This window comes from Pipra filicauda, unplaced genomic scaffold (genome assembly GCF_003945595.2).
Source record: "Pipra filicauda isolate LSUMZ 115617 unplaced genomic scaffold, ASM394559v2 scaffold62_size3274119_pilon, whole genome shotgun sequence".
Classification (NCBI taxonomy): Eukaryota; Metazoa; Chordata; class Aves; order Passeriformes; family Pipridae; genus Pipra; species Pipra filicauda.
Window position 1 is genome coordinate 1,440,480 of NW_024104787.1, and position 22,981 is coordinate 1,463,460.

Genomic DNA, 22,981 nt, shown 5'->3' on the forward strand with positions numbered 1-22,981 from the left:
AATGGCAGTCACTGGGTGACAGGGTGAGAGGCCAGCTCTAATGGCCAGCTAGTTTTGGTGTGTTTTGGGGAATGGGGCAGCAGTCCCCAGTGTGATGCACAGTGACTGAGCACTGGAGTGAAAAGCAGTCACTCAATCAGGGACATCCTGGATCGTAGCACTGCTTTGTCCCAGGGTGACTGTATCTTACCTCTGAATTTTGAAGCTTCTAAGGGTTTTATCTAAAAAGAACTCTTGAATATCTTCTTGCAACAGTTTGCCATCAGCAAAGCAGAGCTGTTGCTCAGTTGTGTGGTGTGCTGTGGTTTCTCAGTGTTTCCCTCTGGGGATCCGTTTTTGCTTATGAGGGATTGTATTGCTGTTAGCAGCAGCTGACCTTTCTTATGGGTGCCAGAGCATGTTTTTGGCTTTCAGGCATCGGATCTTTTTCTCTGAGTTTTGTTTTTTTGATTGGGTTGTTTGGGTTTTTTTACTGCCTCAGATGTATGGTGAGAGCACAGAGGGTACTCTTTGCAATCTTACCGTACAGCTGGTGTAGTTGAGAGACAGACTGAACATCTTACATGGTAATGGAGCTGTGTCTTAGCACAGTTTCTTCTCAGAGATATCCTATCCTCCTGCCTGTGTTTTCACCAAGACTACGGTCTGTCCTGGAATGTCTGCTGGTTGATCACAGTCTGAGTTTACCTGATTTGGAGGATGTGCAGGCATTTAAGGGACCCTTTTGTGCAGGCCCAGTTCAAGACCAGATTGAAAGTATTGACACTTCTGTGTCAGCCTCAGTGCTGCCTCCAGCTTTAATGGTGGCCAACAGAAATGGGACAGATGGCAGAAATTAAGTAGAGCTCTCTGATACTTGACCTGGTTTGCAGTGCATGGTAGGACACCATACTGCCCTGCCTGTCAGCAAAGTATCCATGGAAGGCTCCAAAAACACACGTCCTGGCCAGGAACTGTGGTGGGTCTCATGTACTGTGGGCATCAGGGACTTTTGAATGGTAGGGAGGAGCCAAGGTCTCTGGGCTCTGGCTGCACCCATTTTACCGCCTGTGGAGTGTGCGTGGACCAGAGCAGGTTCTTCAATCCAAATGTCGTCACAGATTTACATGGGAAGACTGAAAACTGGGGGAAGGGCTGTAGCTTGAGCCTGAGCCACCCAGGACTGAGGAGGAGCTTCTTTCAATCAGTAATCACATGTCCAAATTTACCTGAAATTTCTGTGGTTCTCTGAAAAGGACTGATTTTTGTAACAACAGAGGCCCAGGGCTGTCAGCCTGGAGCAGCTGCCGGTCAGCAGTGATTTTTGCCCATCTGCTGTATAGATACCACAGGGTGTTCCATGACGCTTAGATAAGGGATAAGTGAGGTCCACACACTGCCTCCCCAGCAGTGCAGGGCCCTGGTCTTGCATCCTCATAGAGCCCTGGGATCTAGATATGGCCCTGTACCATTGTAGGCATTTAGAGCTCTCTCTTGTCTTTGAACACGGGTTTGTGAACCCATTGTCCTTTAAATAAATAAACAGAAAAGCAACTTAGAAAGTTGAGTCCAACTCCCCAGCAAGCAAATGATGCATTTCCCAAGACCCTCCTTGGGCCAATGCAAGTCCCTGGGAAACCTCCTCTGTATGAAGTTCAAAAAGAGAGAGGCATCAGCATCCTGGGAGTGCTGCCTGATGGTATGCCTATTATCAGCTGCTAAGCAAAGTGTGTTTATTTTAGCACAAAGGCACTAGTGACTAAGCTTGAAATATTTTGAAATTGGTACTGAAATGACCTTGAGGTCATCCTGAAGGTTCCACAGCTAAACAGATTAGACAGACGTGTAAGGGATGAGCAGTACATAAAAACTCAGGGCTCAAACACCCTGTTAGAGAGACGAACAAGATATCTTGTAACAACAAGTGAAGACATTAAGGTTGAAATGCCAAAGAATTTTAATTGTCTGAATTTTATCAGGTGCAAGATTAGCTAAATTCAGGGTGAAGTGAAAGTGAAATATGGTCAGGAACCAGCAGTTTAAGACATGTCGTAGAGCAACTGATCCTCAAAGCAGCAAGCCACACATTAATATTCCTATGTTTTTCAAAAGATATCCTCTCTGTAGTCTTCGTGATGCATATATAAAGTAGAGAGTGATCAGTACGTGATTCCTCATATGCCATTTAAGTTCTTAATCCTTCCTTTTGGTGAAAATACAACAGAATCTCTGTGCTCAAGTGAAACCTGTGCCAGCCTCTGCAGGCACAGTCAGAAGTATTGCTTTTGAGATAGTCTTGTTTAGTTTAAGGTACTGTCCCGTGGCAGGGAGCTCAGCACAGGGACAGAATCCACTGCCACCCTGCTCTGTGCTGGGGGACAGTCCCAGTGCTGTTTCTTTCACGAGTGTGGCTGCAGCCAGAACGTGCATTTCCCAGCTCGACCGGGACAGTCCCCAGCGCAGCCTGGGGAAGTGAGCTTTTCCTGCATCTTGCTTTCCCAACTGTATGATGAGAGGGTACTTCCTCACCTCAAAGACACACTGGGAGAAGTTCTTTTCGAAGTGGGTAGGGGAGAGGCTGAGAGCAGCAGAGGAAGACATCAGCTCTGTTTGCATGCACTACTCCCAGGGTGGCTGCAGGAGCACCCGATCACTTGTGGTTTTTGCAAATTTCCTTTTACATTTCTGCCAGCGGCTTAAAGAGAGTCATGTGCAGGAGATAAAAATAGTTAAAATGCCCACCTCTTCTGTAAAAAAAGTAATTAAATCATCCTTGCCCTCCCTCAAAGTGCTCTTGGTGTCAGTTGTTCTGCACAGATTCATGTAATGCCAGCTTACAAATTCTTTATAAAGAGGTTTATCCCTTTGCTGAATGAGCTTGCAGCAGGAGCCCAGACACAGCACACTGGCAATGGCACCTACTCTGCAGGTCTGTTGCCATCAATCTTAACCTGCTAATGTCACAGGGTTAAAAATACACTGGGTGCAGAATGGCTGGTAAATGCTTTTTTTGTCACCGTGGAAGAATGATGTCGTGGCAGTGATCCAAACCTCATCCCTTCTGCTGGAATGGCTGCTGCTCATGCACCAGCCAGGGCCTTTTTCCAAAGAAACCTCTCCTCATTCCATGGCCCCATGTATATGTTTTTCCTCACCACTGTCAGCTTGTCTTTAAGGAGAGACATTGCATGTAGGTGGAAAGTCACTTGAGCACCCCCTGTTGCACTAAACAGAGAATCCAGAGCCCACACTACAGCATAATTTAAAATCAAAGTTAAATGGTTTTGTTTGTTTTTTTCATTTTTAGGAGAGCCAAATACCAATGTTGTATTTAAATCAGCAGGAGATTTTCAGGAGTACTTCTTGCTGCATTAGGCTTGTTGATAAATTGCTTAGGACTGTTCTTGACAAGGCTGCTGCAAATCTCAGGTATCCCCATGCCTCTCCCTTCTCTCCTCAGAAACTGGGACTCTGCAACTGCCGGTGAATGTACCAGACTTACCTGTGGACAGGCAGGCACACAGGAGGAGTTATCATACAAATGCACACCCTGGGTTATGAGCCACAAAGATAATGTGTCCAAGATTAGATGCTTTCAGTTTTGGGCTGTGGGTCCTGTTTTGGTGTCAGCAACCTTGGCAACATTAGAGTGGATAAGAGAAATGAGAGTGGGATGCTTTCAGGTTTGTCGGGTTTTCTTGCACGTACTATCCAGTGTTTGCATTGGTGCAAGGATGGGCTGGTGCCCTGGGTCATATCTGACCTCCAGGCTATGTGGTTGTCCCCAGCAAGGATTAGAAGAGAATGGGGAACAATGACTGTGTCGGGGCCGTGTGCTTTTGGCTCCTACACTGCCCAGTAAACACGGGGCTGAGCAGTGCCTACAGTTTAACCATGAAGCTCCTGCACATGCAAGCCAGGGCTTGTTCCTCAAGAAGCATGCTGCCCTGTCCTCCATCTGGCTTGCTGGCTGAAACCTGGGCAGGGCACTAGGGGCTGCTGGTGAAATGTTGGTCTTAATTCAGTGGCAAAACTTCAGAGATTCATCGGAGCATCTCCATTTCCCAAGTCATTTCCCAGCCTGAGAGTGCCCTCTGGCGTATGCAGGGGACGATAAAGATTGTAGTTTATTGAAGTGTTTTTACTTGGCTTCCTCCTTTTCTTAACGCTTTGCAGCCAGTGTGGTTATTTGCCAAAGGCTGCCGGGTAGGTGCCTGCCATAAAGCACCAAGATGTGACCCCCCGACCAGGCCCATGTGTTGTCCACATTTATACACCCAGCAGCCGATGGTCGCTTTTTTATTGATACTGGCCATGTGCAGCATATAAAGCAGGAGACATCTGGGCCACAGTGTCTCAGATCCAGTGTCCTTCCAGCAATGCCTGGTAGGTGTCCAAAACCAGCCTGCAGCAGGTCCTGCTCAGGCTGTGCCCAGGCAGTGCTGCTCCCCCCGCCCTGGGTACTGGTCTCCTGGCACAAGCCTGTGGCTCACTGTTCCAGTGATAGGCTGAATCTCAAACCCCGGGCTGAGTTGGTAAACTGGGCTTCAGTGAGGTAGGAACCACTTTTTATAAGCAAACAAAACCTAGCCCTTTTCTCTTGGAGGAAAGCAGGGCATTTAGAAGCGGTGGTGGCGTGAGCATACATTGCCATAGTTACATGGAACTGAAAACAGACGGTGAATGTGAGGCATAAACACAAAAGCTTCAGTAAATACAAATCTTCTCCATATGTAGAGTCCTTTCTTGGAAAAACTTTGTCATCTTGTCTATGTTACAACATTCTGATTTAAAAAAAAAAATTAATGGTTTCAAAACTTTCTGTTGGCAACTGCAGAAACAAATGTGCTGGTACAGAGCAGAGAAGCCTTTTAAGTGCTCTGGTATTGCACTCTGCTGGGGACAGAGTGGGTGGTCAGGGATTGCAGTGCCTTTTCTGGTGGCTGCTGATTGAAGGCACCTCATAGTGAAACAGCAAGGTTGTGACATTTTGAGGAATTAAGTCAAGTATGGGCCACTCTTTGCATGCCCTTTCTTCTTTCCTCCTTGCTTATCTCCTGGGGTGTTCTCCAGCGTGAGTCAGAGTATCCTCATTCTTCCCAGAGTTAAAATGCATGTAGTAGTCTGCCAGGAGGTGGGCCAGGCTTGCAAAGCTACCACTTCCTACCCAGAGGTGGGACTGTTGTCTGCATCAACTGACTGGCATTCATCAGCCACCGCCAGTGGAAGAGGAGGTGGGGGCTGGAGTCTGGGAAGACCCATGCTGGGGTTGGGTGCTCTTCTCCACCTGTATGGGGGGCTGTCCTTGGATGTCTTTATTGTTGTTTGCTTCTCAGCAGCCAGGTTTTGCTCACATTGTCTCCCTGCTCTCTGCTAACCTTCCTTTTATCTCTGTGGTTTTTTTCCCTTAGGTCGAAAGCTGAGAGGAAAAGCCTTTTATTTTGTCAATGGCAAGGTGTTCTGTGAAGAAGATTTCCTGGTAAGCATCCAGTTGGCCCTTGTAATGACACATTTCAGTGTCCCCAGCAGACACGCAGCCATTCTGCCTGTCAGTTTTGCCTGTGTTTCACATAGTTCTAATCTGGCATCCTGCCTGGCCCTTCTGCTCCAACATTTACCCCAAGCCAGCGCCAGCCATGGTGGCTGCCCACATGTGGTGCTGGAAGTATCCAAGTGAGAGGCCATGGTTTTGTGGCGCAGAGCCCCTGGTTGAAGCCATAATCTGTTGTGATGGCTCCTTCAAAGCACGTCCCTGTGGCCATATTGTGGAGGCAGGAGTGAGATAAATGGCTACAGAAGAATGAATGAGTGAATTTCCCTTTTCAATGGACTGGGTTTGCTTGGGCAACTTAATGGACATCTTTCTGTTGCCCTCAATGGATTTTGTGTGATGTAAGTGAGCATCCTTGGCTGGTGGAGATAAAAAGCCATCTACCCTTCTGCCTCTGGGTCCTGATAGATTAATCGTTCACTGAGACTTGAAAAAGTTGTATTTGCCTACTTATTGGTGTAGACTAGTGATTTCTGTCAGAGACAGGTGAGTTAACCTTTGCTCTAATCAGTATATCTACATAGGCTAAAAATCAAAAAATTGATTAAATGCATCTAAAATATTTCATTTTTCCAAGTTTGCACTTCTGCCATTCAGACAGATGATATACTGTGCCTGAGGTGCATGTCATGGACAAGACAGACAATTCCTTAACGACAGATCTCACCAACAGCAGCAAAAAAGTTGCCCAACTTGATTGTTATCCCATCAGGGAGCTGGGACAATACCACTGAGCTCAGAGAAGCTTCAATAGCACTATAATGGTGCAATCAAAGAAAGAATTTGGCTTTTCAAGCCTATATATACAGATATTGTAATATGAATATGGGATAAACGCAAGTAAGTTCCTGGCTTGTAGATTCATGTGGTGAAGTAAGCACGTAATAACTCTTATTAGTAAATGCCTTATTTGCATGTGCATTTATGGTATTCACTTTTCTACTTAATAAACTTGAATTTCAGACTTGGAAGTTACAGGAACTCATAGTCCTTCTGAACATGGGCAGTCTGGTGTGTTTACAGAATATCCTCTGGGGACCCATACACACCTCCATATAATGAAAAAAGCATTGGGAAGTTTAGCTTGTGTAAGGAGCACAGAAAAAGGACCAATAACACATATGCAAATAACACCCCACAATACACTGTTGTTTATGCTTGACTGGCTTTGCGAAATTTTGAGAGAATTCTTTTTTGTCCTTGCAGTATTCTGGTTTCCAGCAGTCAGCTGACAGGTGTTTCATTTGTGGTCATTTGATAATGGACATGGTAAGTGATAATTGCTTTACGAGAAAAAACTCCCACAGCTTTTTAGAAGAGTGCATCAAAAGCAAAATATATTCATATCCAGTACTGTCTGTTGTCATCTGGTAGTCTGCCTAGTGTGAGATCGGTAGCGGAAAGAAAATCCACTAAGCCTTTTGTTGATTTTTTCAAGGAAGTAAAGCTGGCACCCTGCTGTGCCTGGTGCAGAGACTTTGCTCTGCCTGTTTTCGGTGCGTGTTGAAAAGCAGAGCCTTGAGCTCTTTCATCCCCTTTCAGGCTTCCCTGGACAGTGTATTTGAAATCCCATTGATGCTTCCTGCTCAGCAGGGCCATGGCTCTGCAGTGCTCTCTTGCTGTGAGGCATCAGTGCATCTCTCTCAGCCTGTCTTTCCCATGTACCTTCAGGATTAAGCCACTTCCTTGTCATTTTTGATGGGTGCTGATAGTCTGGGGTACAGGTTTGGCCCAGAGTATGTGCTCCAGACCTCAGTTCAGATCTGCCCAAGTCCTTGCAAACTCTTCCGTAGATATGTCGACATCCTGCTGAAGCAGGATTAGGCAGGTACCATCCATTCCAGATGAGCATGGCGTGGGTAACAGCTCAGGGGGTCAGCTGGCCTTTAGCCAGCACTGGGCAGCATTTAGTTAGATGTTGTTCAGAGGGAGACTGGTGTAGCTGGTGGTGTAACACTACAGCTGAGGAAAAGAAATTAGGAATTTCTGATTCATAGCACACCTCCCAAGATTTTCTAATGCTTATCATGAATTATCTTTTTTTGCCTGCTTACACTGGAAAGCATTTAAATTGGAAAAGGTATGTTTTACTCAGAAGTCTGATGCCTCTGCTGATGGACCATGGTATTCCAGGTACCCCCAAGGGTGAATTGCAGCTGTTGAGTTGAACACAGTTTCCACAGTCTGTGCTTATTAGAAAGCCAGGCTAGTAAGTACAAAGCTCTGCAATATCTAAGGAGTTATGAAAACCTAGCAATAATATTTGTTTCAGCCTCTCATGGAGAATATGAAGATACATTTCCTTTGTCAGGCTGGTAAATCTTTCCTTGTGATCCTGCTAAGTGTTCTCTATCTGTTGGCTTCAGAAATGATTTTGTTTCCTTTAAATTCTGTCGCTTCTCTTCTTTGTCATGCTAAATACCTTGACCGAGTCTCTAGATTGTTTTCTTACCCATGGTAATAATTAATTTCTCTGGAACCAGGTGCTGGTTCCAGAGAAAATATACATTGATATATATTTCCAGAGAAAAATATATTGATTCCAGCTGCTCTTTCCATTCTTTTTAACTGGTTTTTCAGAAGTGGTGGTGAAAAAAGACACAGCCCTGCTGATGAATATGTAGTATTGTCTGGTGTAAAGCTGTATGTTTGTAATTTTCACCTTTATTGGCTATTCACATGCATTTTTTCTCTCTCTTGGTTTGTTGCAGATCCTGCAGGCTCTAGGGAAATCATATCATCCAGGCTGCTTCCGATGCGTGGTCTGCAATGAGTGTCTGGATGGTGTACCATTCACTGTAGACTCTGAAAACAAAATCTACTGTGTCAGAGATTACCACAAGTAAGGACGAAAAAAACAGCAGAGATGTTCCAATCAATAAGCCTCTAATTTAGCTTTTCAGCTAGTTAGGAAGTGTAGATTAGTAAAATAGGTACAGGGTTAGAAGTTTGAGGATGGACCTAGACCCTAGAAATTCCCCATTTCTCCTCTTGTCCTGACACTGACTCCTGTGTAACTCTGAGGAAGTCACATAACCCCTGGGCTTCAGTTGCCCCTTCTGTAAAGCAGAGGGAGTGCTCATGAAGTGTTCAGTGATGTACAAAATCAGTCCACTTTAAAGTAAACCCGTGAATGCCTGTGGAAATTAATGTGAGTTACTTTTTGAGTAGCTCAGGAGAGCTGAGTTTGATTTTTAAAGAATCACCACTGAACCTGCAAAGCAAAGCAAAACTAAATTAAACAACTGATAAATCCACTTTAAAAATCACTTGTTATTTAGACAGTAAGATAAAATGACTGTGCTCTTAGCTGGTAGTTTTGATATTAGAGCTGCATATATTTGAGTCCTTCTGGCTGGCTTTGCTCCTTGCTCTGTTTTCTGGACAGGGAGAGTATTAAGTGTTGCTCAGGCAGCCCTTGGAACTCTTCTATGTTGTGCCAAGATTAGAGTTGTTATAATCTTGTTGCCAAGATTAGTGCCTCTGTGTGCCATTGTTGTTCTGAAATGATGCATATTTCCTTGCGATTTAATTTAATTAATTATTGTGTTATAAGGCCTTAAGAAACTGTACAGTCACATGGTACCGTCTCTGAGGTTTCCTGCCCCAAGGTTGCCACTTCTTTTGATGTGTTTTTCTGGGGATGGTCCTGCTCAGTTTCTCCTCATTCTCTTTTCCAAATCTCTCAGTAGCAGCCAAGAATTTTACAGGGGATTTTGGATTTTTTCTGGCACTAAGTGTAAAATATAAAGTCTGTTTTTGCCTGATTGAGCAACATGTGCCAAGCATTACTTAAAATCAGTGCTAAAGTGAATTTATGATCTCAGGATGCAAAGCTTTCCCGTGGATAAGTTATTTACAGCTGCAGCTTTTCATCTTATATTGAGAACATACAGGCCTCTCTTTTTGTGTTGATCTATAACTTGCCTTCAATTTCTCATTGCTCTTTCAGAGTTTTAGCTCCAAAGTGTGCAGCGTGTGGACTTCCCATTCTGCCCTCTGAGGTGAGAGCCTTTTATTCCATATCCCCTTGAGGAGGGAGCATCATGTCTCAGGTCTTGCTCTCTTTGACACTTGACCCTATATCAAGATGAATGTGTTTATGGATGGGGAGAGATGGTCGTTTCCTCTGGAGTGCAGCCTTTTGACCTAAGCTCGTACGCTGTTCTTGAGATGTGACACTTCTGCTCGATAGCGAAGCGGACAGGCTGCTTTTTTCATCTCCTGCAGGATTATGCTGCTGCTAGTTTCATGTTCGGGATAATTTTCCTTTGTGTCCATAAATGTTGGTGGCACACGTGAATGACTTCTGTGTGACCCCTCTGGGACTAACTCATTTTAATACTTGGAGGAGATGAATCTTAGCCAAAACTAATTTAAAATGCTGAGAAATGTGATCTAGTGAAATTACCAAATCATTAATGCATAATTTGAGGTAGATGTTACTGTTAAACAGAAAGAATTTTACCTTTCTGGTGTTACATTTTAGAGGATATCTGTAGTCAGTCAATGATGAAGCTTTGCTGTAAAAACAACTGCAAGTGGCAGGATTTATTTGCGGTCCCCAGCCAGCCACCCAGCTGCATTTCCTCAACATTCGTTTTGTTGCAGGAAGCAATCTACAGAGTGCATGTGTCTGATCCTGCTGTAATCCTTTGTAATTTCTGCTTTGCTCAAATGCTTACAGGGGTCTGATGAGACCATTCGAGTTGTGTCCATGGAGAAGGATTACCATGTGGAATGTTATCACTGCGAGGTAGGTCAGAAGCTTTCCTGGGGAGTAGGCACTTAATAGTGATAACTACTGTTATTTTTAAGATGGAAATAAATGTCCTGCCTTCCAGTGGCAGTAGATGAGCAATTCAAACTTTGCATTGTGCGACTCTTTCCATCGGTGGCGAAAAATTTCCAGTTTGAGGACAAAAGTTTTTGCAGCAATGTGTTTCAGCTGCAATTTCATTTGCTATCCATAAAGTTATGGGCAAAGAGTTAGTTATTGCTTTTTAAACTTGGCAGTTTATTTGTTAATGAAGGAAGCATGGTGACTTAGTTGGGTTTATTGCTGCCTTTCAGAAACCTTGAGCTCCAGATCACATTTAGTGTATCTGATTTCCAAGTCAGATTGTTCAAAAATGCTAAGGTGATGACTGATCCTGTGGGGTGTAAGTTACCTTCACTCTCATAGGAAATGAACATGTCATTGGGAACAGACAAAGGATATGGCTGCACAAAAAAAAAAAAATTCTAGGAGATGCCAGACCTAAAACATCATTTGGTCTCCGTGCAGGTCTTCCAAGAAAGCCTTCATACTTCTGCGCTGTAAATTAAAACACATAGTTGTCTTCTCTCACTGTGCTCATAATGGAGTGACAAGAGACCCTGACTCCACAGTCTGGTTTCACATCAGTACAACTGTAATGTGAAGAGGTGAATCTTACCTGAGACTATAAGGAGATATGAGCACATTTCAAATGTGGTCGCACCTTGCCACAAGATAAAGGTTATTTAATAAAACTGCTTAAGACAAATTTGTACAAGGCTGCCCATCACAATGCCTATGCCAGATGTTTTTCTTCTCGTGACACATGTTGGAATTATTAGGAAGGAGCTGTTGGCTGGGTGTATCCTGTCCTTGTCACAAAATCACCTTCCTGGAAGCTAGACCCAGCTCACACTGGAAGACAAACAGAAGCTCTAATAATTTGCACGGCCTCTCTTTGCAGGACTGTGGGATGGAACTGAACGATGAAGACGGGCATCGCTGTTACCCACTAGATGAACATTTGCTTTGTCACTCCTGTCATCTGAAACACATAGAGAATGGCACAACCCCAGCAGCTGCCTACCAGCACCACTACTAGCCCGTGTGGCTGACATCGGAAAGCTGGGACAGAAGACTTGTTACATGATCTCCCTCTCCCTGCCCTCAGTTGATTTCCTGTGCATGTTTTTCGCCAGTCGGCAACATTTCTGTAAAAGGATATGAGAGATTTTTGGTGGATTCCCAGAGTTTGTATGCTTGTGGATTCCAGCTGTATCAAACCATGTCTACTTGACCAAGAATGTGGCATGTTATCTAAACTGATCAGTTTACTTTTACGTGCCTTTTTCTGCTGCCTGGAGATTCCTCTTGGCTCATTTTGGAAGATTCTTCAGTGAAAGCACAATTTGCTGTTGTGTCTATAAACTCAGATCATGTCATGCACAATTAAAAAGCCAGAGGCTGGCTTGTCTGCCTGCCTGCCAGAGGCATCCTGTCAATCTACTGTTTCCTGACAAGCACATTTCATCAGGTTCCCTGAAGGACATCAGTGTATTAGTACCAGTTTCTAGACAGTCTCTCTCTTTTTATTAATTCTTTAGGAAAAGAAAACAAAGGGGTCTGTGCAAAATGGCACACTCAGACCTTTCTGTTAATTCCCTGAACTCCAGTATCAAGTCTGGCTGTAAAAGCACCAACTTTCTGAGCACAAACCAGGCATACTGTCTAGCAGCTGGAGGCTGACATCCCATTTCAAACAGAACAAAAAACTGGAACAAGCTAGGCTAAGCTACTGCAATGACTTTGGGCCCAGGCTTGTGTGTCAGCACGACACACAGGGGCCAGTCTGCTGTGTCAGAGTCTGAATAGTGGATCATATTTGGAAAGGAAAGGTCAGGATGGTGAAAGTGTGGACACAGGGGAAATCCATCCTCATTCGTGCTTGCAGAGCTCACTTTGAAAAAAAAGCTCTCTGTACACAGACACTTGGCTGGGTTTTCCAGTTTGTCCCCACAACTCAGCCCTCAGCCTGGCCACTCCTTTCCATGGTGTTTACCCAGCACAAAGCCATTTCATAATGGTGCTTATTTAGAACTCAGGGAGCAAACTCGAGATTGTTATGAAGGCTTTGTTACACAGGGATTTGGAACCCAGCTCCACAACCTGAACTCAGATGAGTATATTGGTATAAACAGATTTGCTCCTGTGAATAACAGCTTATCTGAGCAAGGAGTTAGCGAGTTTGGCCCTTACTTTCCATTCTGCTGAGAAAGCAGAAAGACAAATCATTTCTTTTTTGAACCCCCCCTGCTTTATAGTCAAAGAAATGTGCTTCCCCACAATATGTTACATGTATGATAGCTGTGCCTGCAGTGCATGTTCTGTACCTACCAAAGCTGTGCAGCCCCTAGTGTACAGGTACAAAGCTTTTGTTTAAGAAAAATCTCTTAATTTAAAGCCTTGGATGCGTTTGGGGATCTTAGCTACTATTTCCCACATTTTCTGTGGAAAACTACATAAATCCTCAAGTATCTATGCTAAAGATGTAAATTTGTTTCCGATTGGCAGAGGATGGGATGACATTCTTGAAGATCTTTTTGGCGAAGAAACTACAATAAATTAGCTGAGCAGTGGCAGTGAGACTCACAAAAAGTGTCTGTGCCGAGAACTCACTACGGTTCAACCAAACCTCTTTTCCAGTAGCACAGATGTAGCTTGAACTTCACTTGATGTAGTCAGACTGCCTCACGTACCCATCTGGAGCAGCACAGGTACCAGGTAGCAGCAAGCTGCCTGTCTCTGCCCATGCTAACAAACCAGCATGCCGTGGCTGAAATGTGAGTGTCTGCAACTGCACAAGCCTCGGGAGCCTGGTGGTTTTGGCACGGAGTTTCATGGGGCCGATGGACCATCCAGCCTTCTCCCCCATTCAGCTGTTATCACCTCTGCCTGTTCCTGCTGCTATTTGGGATGGGAATGGCAGCTCATGGCTGGAGGTTGATCCTGTGCCAGAAACCACCCAGACATGCAGCCCCTCAGTGAGAGACTGAAAGCTCAAGGTGGGGACTTTTCCACTGTGAAATATATGTCTTCTGAGAGTTTTATCTGTGATTTTAGAGGAGGTAAAAATGACCCCAAGTACGTGAGCCCCCTAGAGCCTTAAATTTAGCCTCCAAATGCTGGTTAGTGAAGGGATGGGAGCCGACACAAAATATAAAAGGTGCTGTACCCAGGCAGGATGGACTGGGGGCAACAAAACAGCCCTGAGCAGATCTTGTAGTGCTCTCACCTTGGTGCATTGCATCAGCTTATGTCCTGCAGCACAGTTAGGCCAGAGCGGGAAGGGGAGTGTTCAGGGTGTGGCTGTGATCTTAGCACTGTCTGAAGGGACTGAGGTGGAAAATAACACCAGCTCACATCCCTGGTAAATAATTCAGATAGTCCTGGGCAGATAGCTCCCCTCCCTGAGCTGCTTTTGGCAGTGAAGGCAATGAGGTATCAAAGTGGCTTTTGGAAGTGAGCTGGAAACACCAGCATTGGTCATCTGTTGCTGTCTCTGGGAGACCAGCTACTGTGTGGTTCATGCTTTTGCTAGCTCTTGATTTTTTTTAGAGCAAGCCCTTGTGCACATTTTTTGGCCTTCATTTTGTAAAGATCTGAAAACACAAGTGGGATTGATACTTTCTTTTTAAGCTGCTGTTTAAACTTCTGTCTCACCCTTGCAGCCTTCCCCACAACCTCAAAATAAGCAGGAAAGAAGGGGATGGGGAGAAGGACAATTTTCCTTTGTGGAAAGCCTTGAGCAGCCAGCTTGTGGCAAGCTGTCTTGCAGGAGCTCTCTTTGCATCACCAGAAAGTTTGGCCTCTGCTCCCACACAGTGCCTTCTTACCTCTGTCAGCCATCCCGTATCCCTCAGCATTGGAGAATGAAGGCTGCCCTACTTTCAGTTTTGAGGTTCCCTATAAATTATTAACTGCCAACACTCTTCTGTATTAACGAAGGGCTAGAAATGACAGTGTGAAAGTGTTGAAAAAGGAGCTTTGTGGTTTTGAAGCTAAAGCATCTACTTCATTGCCCTGCACCTCTTTGTGTGCTAACTTGCACCAAATCTGTCTTTGGGAGTTGGAATTCATTTAAGCTCGGTATTATTTCTCCCAGGCTGTGGGTGTCCGAGTCCCTGTTGATTTTTCCCAGCTTGTCCCTGACTGTGCAGCTGCCTGATAGTAGGTCCAGCACAGAGAGAGGCAGGGGCATCCTGCACAAGGGAGGGAGACTTCTCCTCCTGACCCTCTGCCAGCTGTCTGTGGAGCTGCAAGCCCTCACTGCCTGACTTCAGGCAGCTCCCCCAAAGGAAAAATTGTAGCTCTGGTGGTGGAGGTGTGAGGCTTTGCGTGCTCTGCAGAAGAAGTTCAAAATACTTGTTAAATTCTGCCTATCCCCTGGCTGATACGTGTTGGGTTTTGCTGTTCACGTGAACCTTGTTGCCTTTTAATTTATTAAGATACCGAAACGTGCTATGAAAAAGTAGTCTTGATTCCTCCCCCATCGAGTTCTTCTGACTGGTTTTAGAGTAGGGGACCCTTGGAAGTCCCATTGTGCTGGTAATGAGTAACTCTCATGCAAATAGTTATTCAAGTGAATTCCCTGAAGCCTGTTTTCAGGAACCAGAGCTTAGGAGATTTTTTTCATTCAGGTCATGCTGTTAAATTTCTATTGCTTAGAATACAGAAACTCATTTAAATAGGGATTTTTGCATAAGAGCCGGGGGGGAAAACCCCAGCTATAGAAGAAGCAGACATTTTTGCGTAATTTAAAGTGTAAGAAACACCTGTGATCAAAGTGATTTTTGAAATTGCCCTGATATTAAAACACGGAACAGCAGTTTCAAACACCCTAGCGAGCAGTGTTTGAAGAGATCTGTGGTTCTTCAGTTTCTGAGTTTCATTTGGGGGCTTTTAAAATATTTTCCCAGTCTTTCAGACTTTAAATGATTATATTTTTTTTAGATCTTTTTACTAAAAAGTGAATAGCTGCTTAGTCTGGAAATGGTGGAGTTTTCATCAACATCGGGTGTGCTGTGGCAGCCTTGAAAGGGGGAAACTGGGCTTCTAAGAGCTGGTATGGCTCTGGCTGGTCATTCAAAAGAGAGGATTATCTTTGGCTGCTGAGGGAAAAAGTCACATGTGGGCCTTGACTGCCTGCTACGTGCTCACTTTTGGGGTGGTGTGTGCTGTTGTGTCTGTGCACATGGATGTGTGGTACGTGCTGCCCGTGAGACACCTGCCTTTCACACCTCTGTGCCCATGCCAAGTGCTTGTAGGTGCATCGTAAGCTACTTTCTGTGCGTGAATGTAAGGACAAGTTGACCCAGGCTTCATCACTGGGAAAATATCTCTGGAGTCAGTACCTGTGGGCAGGGAAGGGCTATGGCCAGATACACATCCCTTTTCTCCCATCTTCTGAATGCCTGCACCACTGGGAGAAGCTGGGAAGGGGTTTGCATCTCTCATTGTGCAGCATTCACGTGTTCATTTTTCTTTTCCATTTCTGTGTCCTGCCATGAGCCCAGACAGAGCCTGGAGTTGCCACCCACCCTTTTCCTACAGAGAAGCAAAGCTTTCCTGAGAATAAAAATCCTTACCCACTTTCTTCCAGGGCAGCCAGAAGCTTGCATAGCAGTATACATCCATAGCCCACTAAAGACAAGATGAGAGATGGGAAGAAACTGTCCCCACATGAAAAAACATGGCATAGAGCCCTGTGAAGGCAGGAATGCCCTGCAGCCCTGGTATAGGGATGACTGGGCTGCAGTTCCCAGCCCTGCTGGCACCGACCGTCTTCCCCACGCAGCAGGTCTGCGGCTCGTGGCCCGGAAGGGACCCAGGCACACACACAGGCTGTGGCTTTCTGTATGCAGAAAGCACATCCAGAGCCTGGCTAGTGATACTGAATGGTACTAATTATTTTATGTTTCATTCAAAGCTCAGCTCCGGGAGAGAGTATTTTAGGATTTGTGCTGGTGTAACTAACCTTAGCCTCCTGTGAACACAGACCTCTTTTCTTCTGTGCTGTTAAGTATTTATAAAGAATGAAGACTGGTAGCAGAACAAAGCCACTGGCCTGTTGTGATTTCAGTGATTAAACACAGTATCTTAAGCAGCACTAAGAGTCACGTCTTTCCTAAAGTTATGATGATTGTCAGCACCCAGAGTCCACAGGGAGGGAGTAATGCTGCGAAATGATGGTTTCCTAACCTCTGCTTTCCTCCTGTCCCGTCCCCCCCCCCATCAGTGGCCGCAGTACAGACTGGTGGGGGGGTACCTCGTCAGCGAGGTTCTCTGGGGATTTCCAGTCCTTTGCAGGCAGCTGGTACTTGCTGCCTCTCCTTTGCAGGCAGCTGGTACTTGCTGCATCAGAGGCCGTCCTGCTCTGGCATCCATCTGGGGAGACCCAGGTACTGGACTAAGGAGCTGGGAGGGATGTGCTGCATGTGGGAGCAGATTCTGGGCCCAGCATGGGGGGCTCCTTTGCAGCGTTCATGGGGATGGATTCTTTATAGGGTTTTGGATAGCATTGCCATGGATAGCATTGCCATGGATCTGGGAGGCAGGCGGCCACATGGTATCAGTGACCATGACGCCTCATGTCTGAAGACTTGATGTTCCTGGGTACTGCTGGCCAAGCAGCACTGCAGCAGCATGGAGCTATCAGCTAATATGAAGCAAATAAACAGGAATAACTAAGTAGAGTTTGGGGTTTCCCCTTCTTGATGCAAGAAGCTGCCCAAACCCAAGGCATGACACCCAGAAGGCTGGATCCAGTGGGAAATTGGCCAGGAGGTGCCCCAGGCTTGCTCTGTGCCAAACCCCATGACCTGGGCTCATCTCCCCCTGCAGACGGGATGCCCAGGTGGACAACAGCTGTCCAGAAGGTGGTGCCCATGGTGGGGAGGCTGCCAAGGGCAGGAAACCCTGTAACACCACCCAGCCCTGGGGGGTTTGGAGGCCCCCATGCTGGGTGCATGAGGGTTCCCGCCCTAGGTCTGTGTAGTAGTGTGGGGGCTGCTGGCAGCACCCTCGGACCGAAGTCCAGGAGAGTAAAATAAAACACAGGGAGAAAACGGCGGATGGAAAAAAAAAAAAAAAAAGGAGCAGCCGAGCCAGCCAGGAGTCGAACCTAGAATCTTCTGATCCGTAGTCAGACGCGTTATCCATTGCGCCACTGGCCCTGCTCGGAAAGTTGCCTCCGCCCCCGAGCCCTTTAGCCGGCTCTCGCGCGCGGCCTCAGCCAATGGCGGGGCCGCCGAGCCTGGTCGGCTCCGCCCCCTCCTTCCAATAGGCGGCGCCCCTCCCTGGGCTCCCCAGCGCGCCCGCGGAGGTTTGTCCCGAGTGGGGCCCCGTCGCTGCAGGCCGGGCGCCGCGTCAGGCAGTCTGTCAGTCAGTCACTCAGTGAGTCGGGCGGGCGGGGCGGGAGTAGCCGGGTAGGGCCGGGTTGGAGCGGGGCCGGCGGCAGGGCCGGACAGCCCGAGGGCACGGATGGCGACGGCGGCACCCGCGGGAACCACGGCGGCGGCGGCCTACACCAGCCTGAAGCTGTGAGTGACCCGCCGGGGCGGGGGGGACGCGGCTCTGGCACCTGCCGGACGGGAGCGAGGGAGGGGAAGGGAAGGGAGGAGCCGCCGGGGGAGCGGCGGCTGCCCGTCCCTTACTGCCCGCTGCCCTTCCTGGCCTGCCCGCTGCCCTCCCCGCCGGCCTGGACTCCCTCGCTCCCCGGGTGACCGCGAAGGGTTTGGCCCGAGGCGGCAGCCCCGAGAGGGAGGAGGGCGGAGGATGAGGGAGAAGGACTTTGGCCGCGGACACGGCACCGATCCCCTGTCACCGTCCATCCCACAGCGCTGCGAGCGGGCGGCTCCCGTGGCCCTGTCGCTTCCCTCCCGCGTGTACAGGAGGACGGTGCCTGCCTGGCTTCCCTCGGCGTGAGGAGCCCGGGCTGCCCAGAGAGGTCGTGGAGTCTCCCTCTTCGGAGATATTCCAAACCCACCTGGAGGCGTTCCCGTGTCACCTGCTCGAGGTGACCCTGCCTGGGCAGCGGGGTTGGACCAGGTGATCTCCAGAGGTCCCTTCCAACCCGGATAATTCTGTGATTCCGCATTCTTGCTTGTAGGTGGCAGCTGTAGGGCTCGGGCGCTGTGTAAAGCTGTGTGTATGGAGCGCGGCTTGCCAGCAGATTTCCTACGCGTACTCGCCCATCGGTCTCTCATGGCACAGCTGGGGTTTTTTTTGTGATTTGATGGTTTTGATGCCAGTTAATGAGTTTGAACTGTGATGACTTTGAACTTTCCGGGCTCTCCAGTGCAGTGCCTGCTATGACTTTTCCAAATAAATTCTCATAACCTCCCGGTGTAATTTTTTTATTAAAACAAATACTTTCTTAGGGGGAGGATGTAACCCTTTAAATGTGTGTGTGCCAGATGTTTGTTTGTTGCCTTTAATACAGCAGAAGAAGTTGCGTAACCAAAAGCAGTACGAAGTTAACACTGCAAGAGACGTTTCCATTATAAACCCTCACACGGGCCAGTTCAAATTCCCGAGGAAATTACTCTGAGCATGAGACTCTTCATGACTGTCTGAAGCTGAAAGTGAAGTGTCTTTTTGTGTCCTAAAGGCGTTCCCAGGCTTTTGACCTCTAAGTAGTAGCTTGAAACTCCATAATTGAGTTACCCATGCCATTTTCAGGAAGCAGTATCTGAAAGTGATTCTTAAGCCTGATTTACTGTGCTTAATGCTCTGTTAAATTTCATTTGACAGTCATCTTTTGGATTCAGAGCAAACATACTTAGATCTTTTGGAGGTCTGTATAAACAGTTTGCCATAATGCTGTTAGGTGTTTCAAAGTCACTGGGCTTCTTATTTTGATCAAACAGTTGTGTGAGGGTACACGGGCACTGGAGATAACTGAGTACTGCTGAGGAGTAAGATCAGTGATGGCTGAAAGACTTGTTTATTTGGCAGAAAGCTTTTTTTCCCCTTGTCACCTAAACAGTATTTGTCTTTCTTTAAGCTGATCTTGTGATCTTTTTGCCTGCAGAGGAGCAAAGGTGAGTTGTGCGAGTAGCAGTTGTGTGGCTTGTAGTACAGAGTTGTTATTACTGAGAATTTTTTCAAGTAAAAGCACTTCTCTGGATACAGGCTAGTAAAGAATTCTTTCATTCAAAGTTTAATCTTAGCTAAAAGTAAGCTTTGATCTTTTTAGAAGGTTGTCTCAAATGTAGTTTAACGTGATTTTTTTCGTAAACAATTGTGTTCTGAAAAATGAGGTTTGGGGTTTTTTTTTTCTTTTTGTTACACCAAGTTGTGGTATGCCTGCAGACTTTCAACCATGCATTTGAAGATATAAGGTCATAACTTGGGTGATGAGTCAAACTTAGCAGGTTGACAAGGTCAAAGGAGAATGTTCTTCAGAGAAATCCGGGCTAGACTCGAGTTTGGGGATTTAATGGTGGTAGCAGTGTTTGGCTTAGTTTTTTTAATCTGACTATTCATTCTCACTATGCAAAGGTCAGATTCTGCAGCTGTACCTCATCTGGGTAGTCTGGTGGATGGATCTTCACTGACTGTAGTGCTCCACAGGCTCCCATCCCATACATCCAGCTGTGGGTTCTAGCTCTGAACTCAAACCTCTTGTGTTTTTCATGTTATCAAAAGTCAAGGTTCAAGCCCTTGTGCTTTGACCGGTGACTTGTCATCAGTCAAGTTCAGGTGATACCAGTAAAAATGCTGATGCCTCAAATCTGTATTACTGTTGGAACTATTTGAGTTACACCAACAGTTATTGGGGAAAACTATAAATGTGAAAACTGCTGTCCATAGTTGTCATCTGTGGCACTGCTATACCTACTGAACTTCCTCTTAGCCTTGGGAATAAATTGTAAAGTTCAACCAGCTGTTGCAGGTATTTTATCCGCTACTCATGGGTGGTAGTACAGCTATCAGTCCAGTTAATATATAAAAACTGATTGTTAAAGCTGTTTGCAGATTAGAGAAAATCCTGGCTGTTGTTTTGGCTCAGTTAAAATCACTTTTTTTTTTTTTTTTTTTTACTTTGTGCTTGGATGAAGACTTATGTTGCTACTTGCTACTACTTATCTTAGTATCGTATGGGTCCATGACACTAGCTGTGTTTCAAATTTAACTCCTTCTGCCCACAGTTATGCTGCCTTATGTGCTTTGTGAAAGGTCTTGTCAGTCTTTAGTAGCTACTGCACTTGGACACAGTGCCTTCTGCTTGTCTGTTTTTGGGGAGAGGTCTTAAAGTGCATCTTGTTTTTGGTTTCTTTTTTTGTTAGTTTTCTAAACTGAGTTTTCAGAGCTTGGATAACACTTCTAGAAGGAATAACTACACATCCATTTTTTCTGCTCAGTCTAAGAGGCTGTCAGGGTGAAGCTCAGAGATGTTGGTAGAGCAGGAAGCCAACTTAAGCTGTAAATTATTTTCATTTTAAGTGAAACTTCACTGGAAATAGATGTTATGTAGCTGTGCCTTTAATACGTCTTTTTTTCTAATGTTTTTTTCCACTACTGTTTTCTAAATCCTGGGTTTCTTTTCCCTGCTCTATGGGAGATGTTCCAGTTCTTTGAGCTGTTTTCTGCTTGAGGAGAGTAATATTTATGGGAGACATATAATTAGCACACCTGCTCACCTAGAAAATCTGGAATCTCTGGAGTGCTGAAACCACCAGCATGTTAGCACTGTTACTTAACATACTGCTGGAACTCTGTGCATAAACTACCACCTTTTATGTGTCTCACTGCAGACAAATTTGCTGTACTCAAGATACCAAAGGCATCCCTGCACAGTACAGAGTGTGCTTTTGTCTTGCTTTATTATAGTATTTAGGGGCTGACATCAAAGAGTTTCCTGCGTTAGAGCATTGTTAAGTATTTATGGTGAAATAATCAATTGCTGAAGTAAGGGTTTGGCTGTCCAGACCTGGAAGGCTTAAGTGATATTGAGTGAAGTACTGTCTTTAGTGGCCATTAGAGCATGATGGGTCCTCTTTCATGCTATATTTGAATACAGGAATATTCCTATCTGTAAGATCAGTCTAATTAAAATGTGGGATGCAACTGTGCATCATCTTTTTGATATACAATGATGCTTTATAGTATAATTAATGAAGTGAAACTTCACAACAAATATACAAACAAAAAACCCCTATTATCTCACCTAACTGTAAATGCGTCTGACTTTACACTTGGTGTAAACAAGCAGTGGTTTGGGGTTTTTTTTGTTTTCTTTTATGTTTCTGTTATGTTGGGAGTCAATTTTTTACCTTAACTTTGAGTTGTAGGAATGAAATCTACTGAGTGAGTTGCTTTATGTCTTTGCAGCAATCCACACAGTTTCAGTTGGAGAAGATTATCAAAATTAAATTCAAATCACCCTCGGTGATATTTGAAACATGAATTTGGTGATTGCACTTCTTCAATACCTCTCCTTTTCTTGAGTATCATGAGTTATACTATCAATTTAAAATGTTTGCATTTATCCCTCCCTTTGCTCTTTAGCAACAGTGAGAAATAGTTCATTATAACAGTGATCAATTTTCCTTTATTTAAAAAGAAAGGAAATAAAGGAACTAAAATTTTGTGAAGATTTTATGTGCTGTTAAGGTGTAAGGGAAGCAAGATACTGCTGATAAGAGTTCTTGATGTTTTGCATGATTCTAGACAGCAGTGACAATGTAGCCAAGGAGGCAAGCAAGCTGCAGTGTCAAATATGATGATTATACAAAAGCAGAATGTGGCCTGGGGTGTGAAAACCAGTTCTAAAAGTAACTACAGGCACTATGGGCTTCTGTAAAATACAGCTTTCCTTATTTTTTATATAATACTAGCATTTGGATTTTGATCTGTTCCTTATTTCATTAAAAGAATGGAATTAATCTGTCTGCAGATTCCTAGGCATTGTGAGTGATCCTCTCTTCAGCATTTAATATCTCCTTCTCACATAAGTAAAACTAGAATGTGTGATGTCTTCCTAAGCTTGTGACAGACATACAGACTTGGTAGTGAGTAGGGTTTGTGGACGAACCTATTCCTGCGTAAGATGTTCATCAGCTTCCATTCTGAAAGAGAAGTGAGAGGCAGTCATTTTAACTATAGCAATTTTACGATAGAAAAGATCATCTGAGAATGAGACTACTAGCCTAGTTCTCGTCATTGGTAAGGTTGTAAATAAGCATTTGAGCTGAAGACACTTCAAGTCTCGGCCTCTTTCTAAACTGTATTTGTTCTAGGAAACTTTGAACTTCTTACACAAATGAAGCAAGCACTAAGTGAATCATCTTTCTGTTGAAAACTTTGAAGAGCACCAGTTCTCCCACTTATTCTGAAGCAAGAATTTAACATTTTGCAGGGCATTAGGCTTTCCAGTTTGTCTTGTGTAGTGGTATTTAAGGCAGCTTTTAAAGATGATGCCAACAAAGAAATATTTGTTCAAGTTTGGTCAACTTTGTAGACTGGCAACTTGATTTCCTCTTGCCCGTGCCTTCCCCCCCATCCAAGACATCCAAAACAAAATCACCCAGAGCTCTGAAACAGTCAACAACAGTTCTATTCCAGTGTGCTGCAAGCTGCTGAAGCCTTTTTGGTCCATTGAGCTGAAAACAGGGTTGACTTGTCTTTTA

General features: G+C 45.3%; 2 protein-coding genes and 1 non-coding gene across 4 annotated transcripts in view; 2 read left to right on the forward strand and 1 right to left on the reverse strand.

Moving 5' to 3' along the window:
* Positions 1-16,455, forward strand: part of LIMD1 (LIM domain containing 1) — a 33,539-nt gene extending 17,084 nt beyond the window's left edge. The window contains exons 3-8 of one of the 2 annotated variants that reach the window (XM_027729148.2): positions 5,391-5,458; positions 6,737-6,799; positions 8,242-8,372; positions 9,483-9,534; positions 10,218-10,286; positions 11,254-16,455. In XM_027729148.2, the coding sequence (XP_027584949.1) occupies positions 5,391-5,458; positions 6,737-6,799; positions 8,242-8,372; positions 9,483-9,534; positions 10,218-10,286; positions 11,254-11,391 (521 nt within the window). In that variant the 3' untranslated portion in view covers positions 11,392-16,455. Of the gene's footprint in view, positions 1-5,390; positions 5,459-6,736; positions 6,800-8,241; positions 8,373-9,482; positions 9,535-10,217; positions 10,287-10,817; positions 11,217-11,253 lie in introns of those variants that run through there. The other variant, XM_039388300.1, reaches the window with a different exon arrangement.
* A 993-nt stretch (positions 16,456-17,448) lies between these two features.
* TRNAR-ACG lies at positions 17,449-17,521 on the reverse strand. The gene has a single exon. It is a non-coding gene; the product is annotated as a tRNA-Arg (tRNA).
* A 258-nt stretch (positions 17,522-17,779) lies between these two features.
* SACM1L (SAC1 like phosphatidylinositide phosphatase) overlaps positions 17,780-22,981 on the forward strand; it is a 31,122-nt gene continuing 25,920 nt past the window's right edge. The window contains exon 1 of the mRNA XM_027729145.2: positions 17,780-17,887. Coding sequence (XP_027584946.1) covers positions 17,829-17,887 — 59 coding nt within the window. The 5' untranslated portion in view covers positions 17,780-17,828. The remainder of the gene's footprint in view (positions 17,888-22,981) is intronic.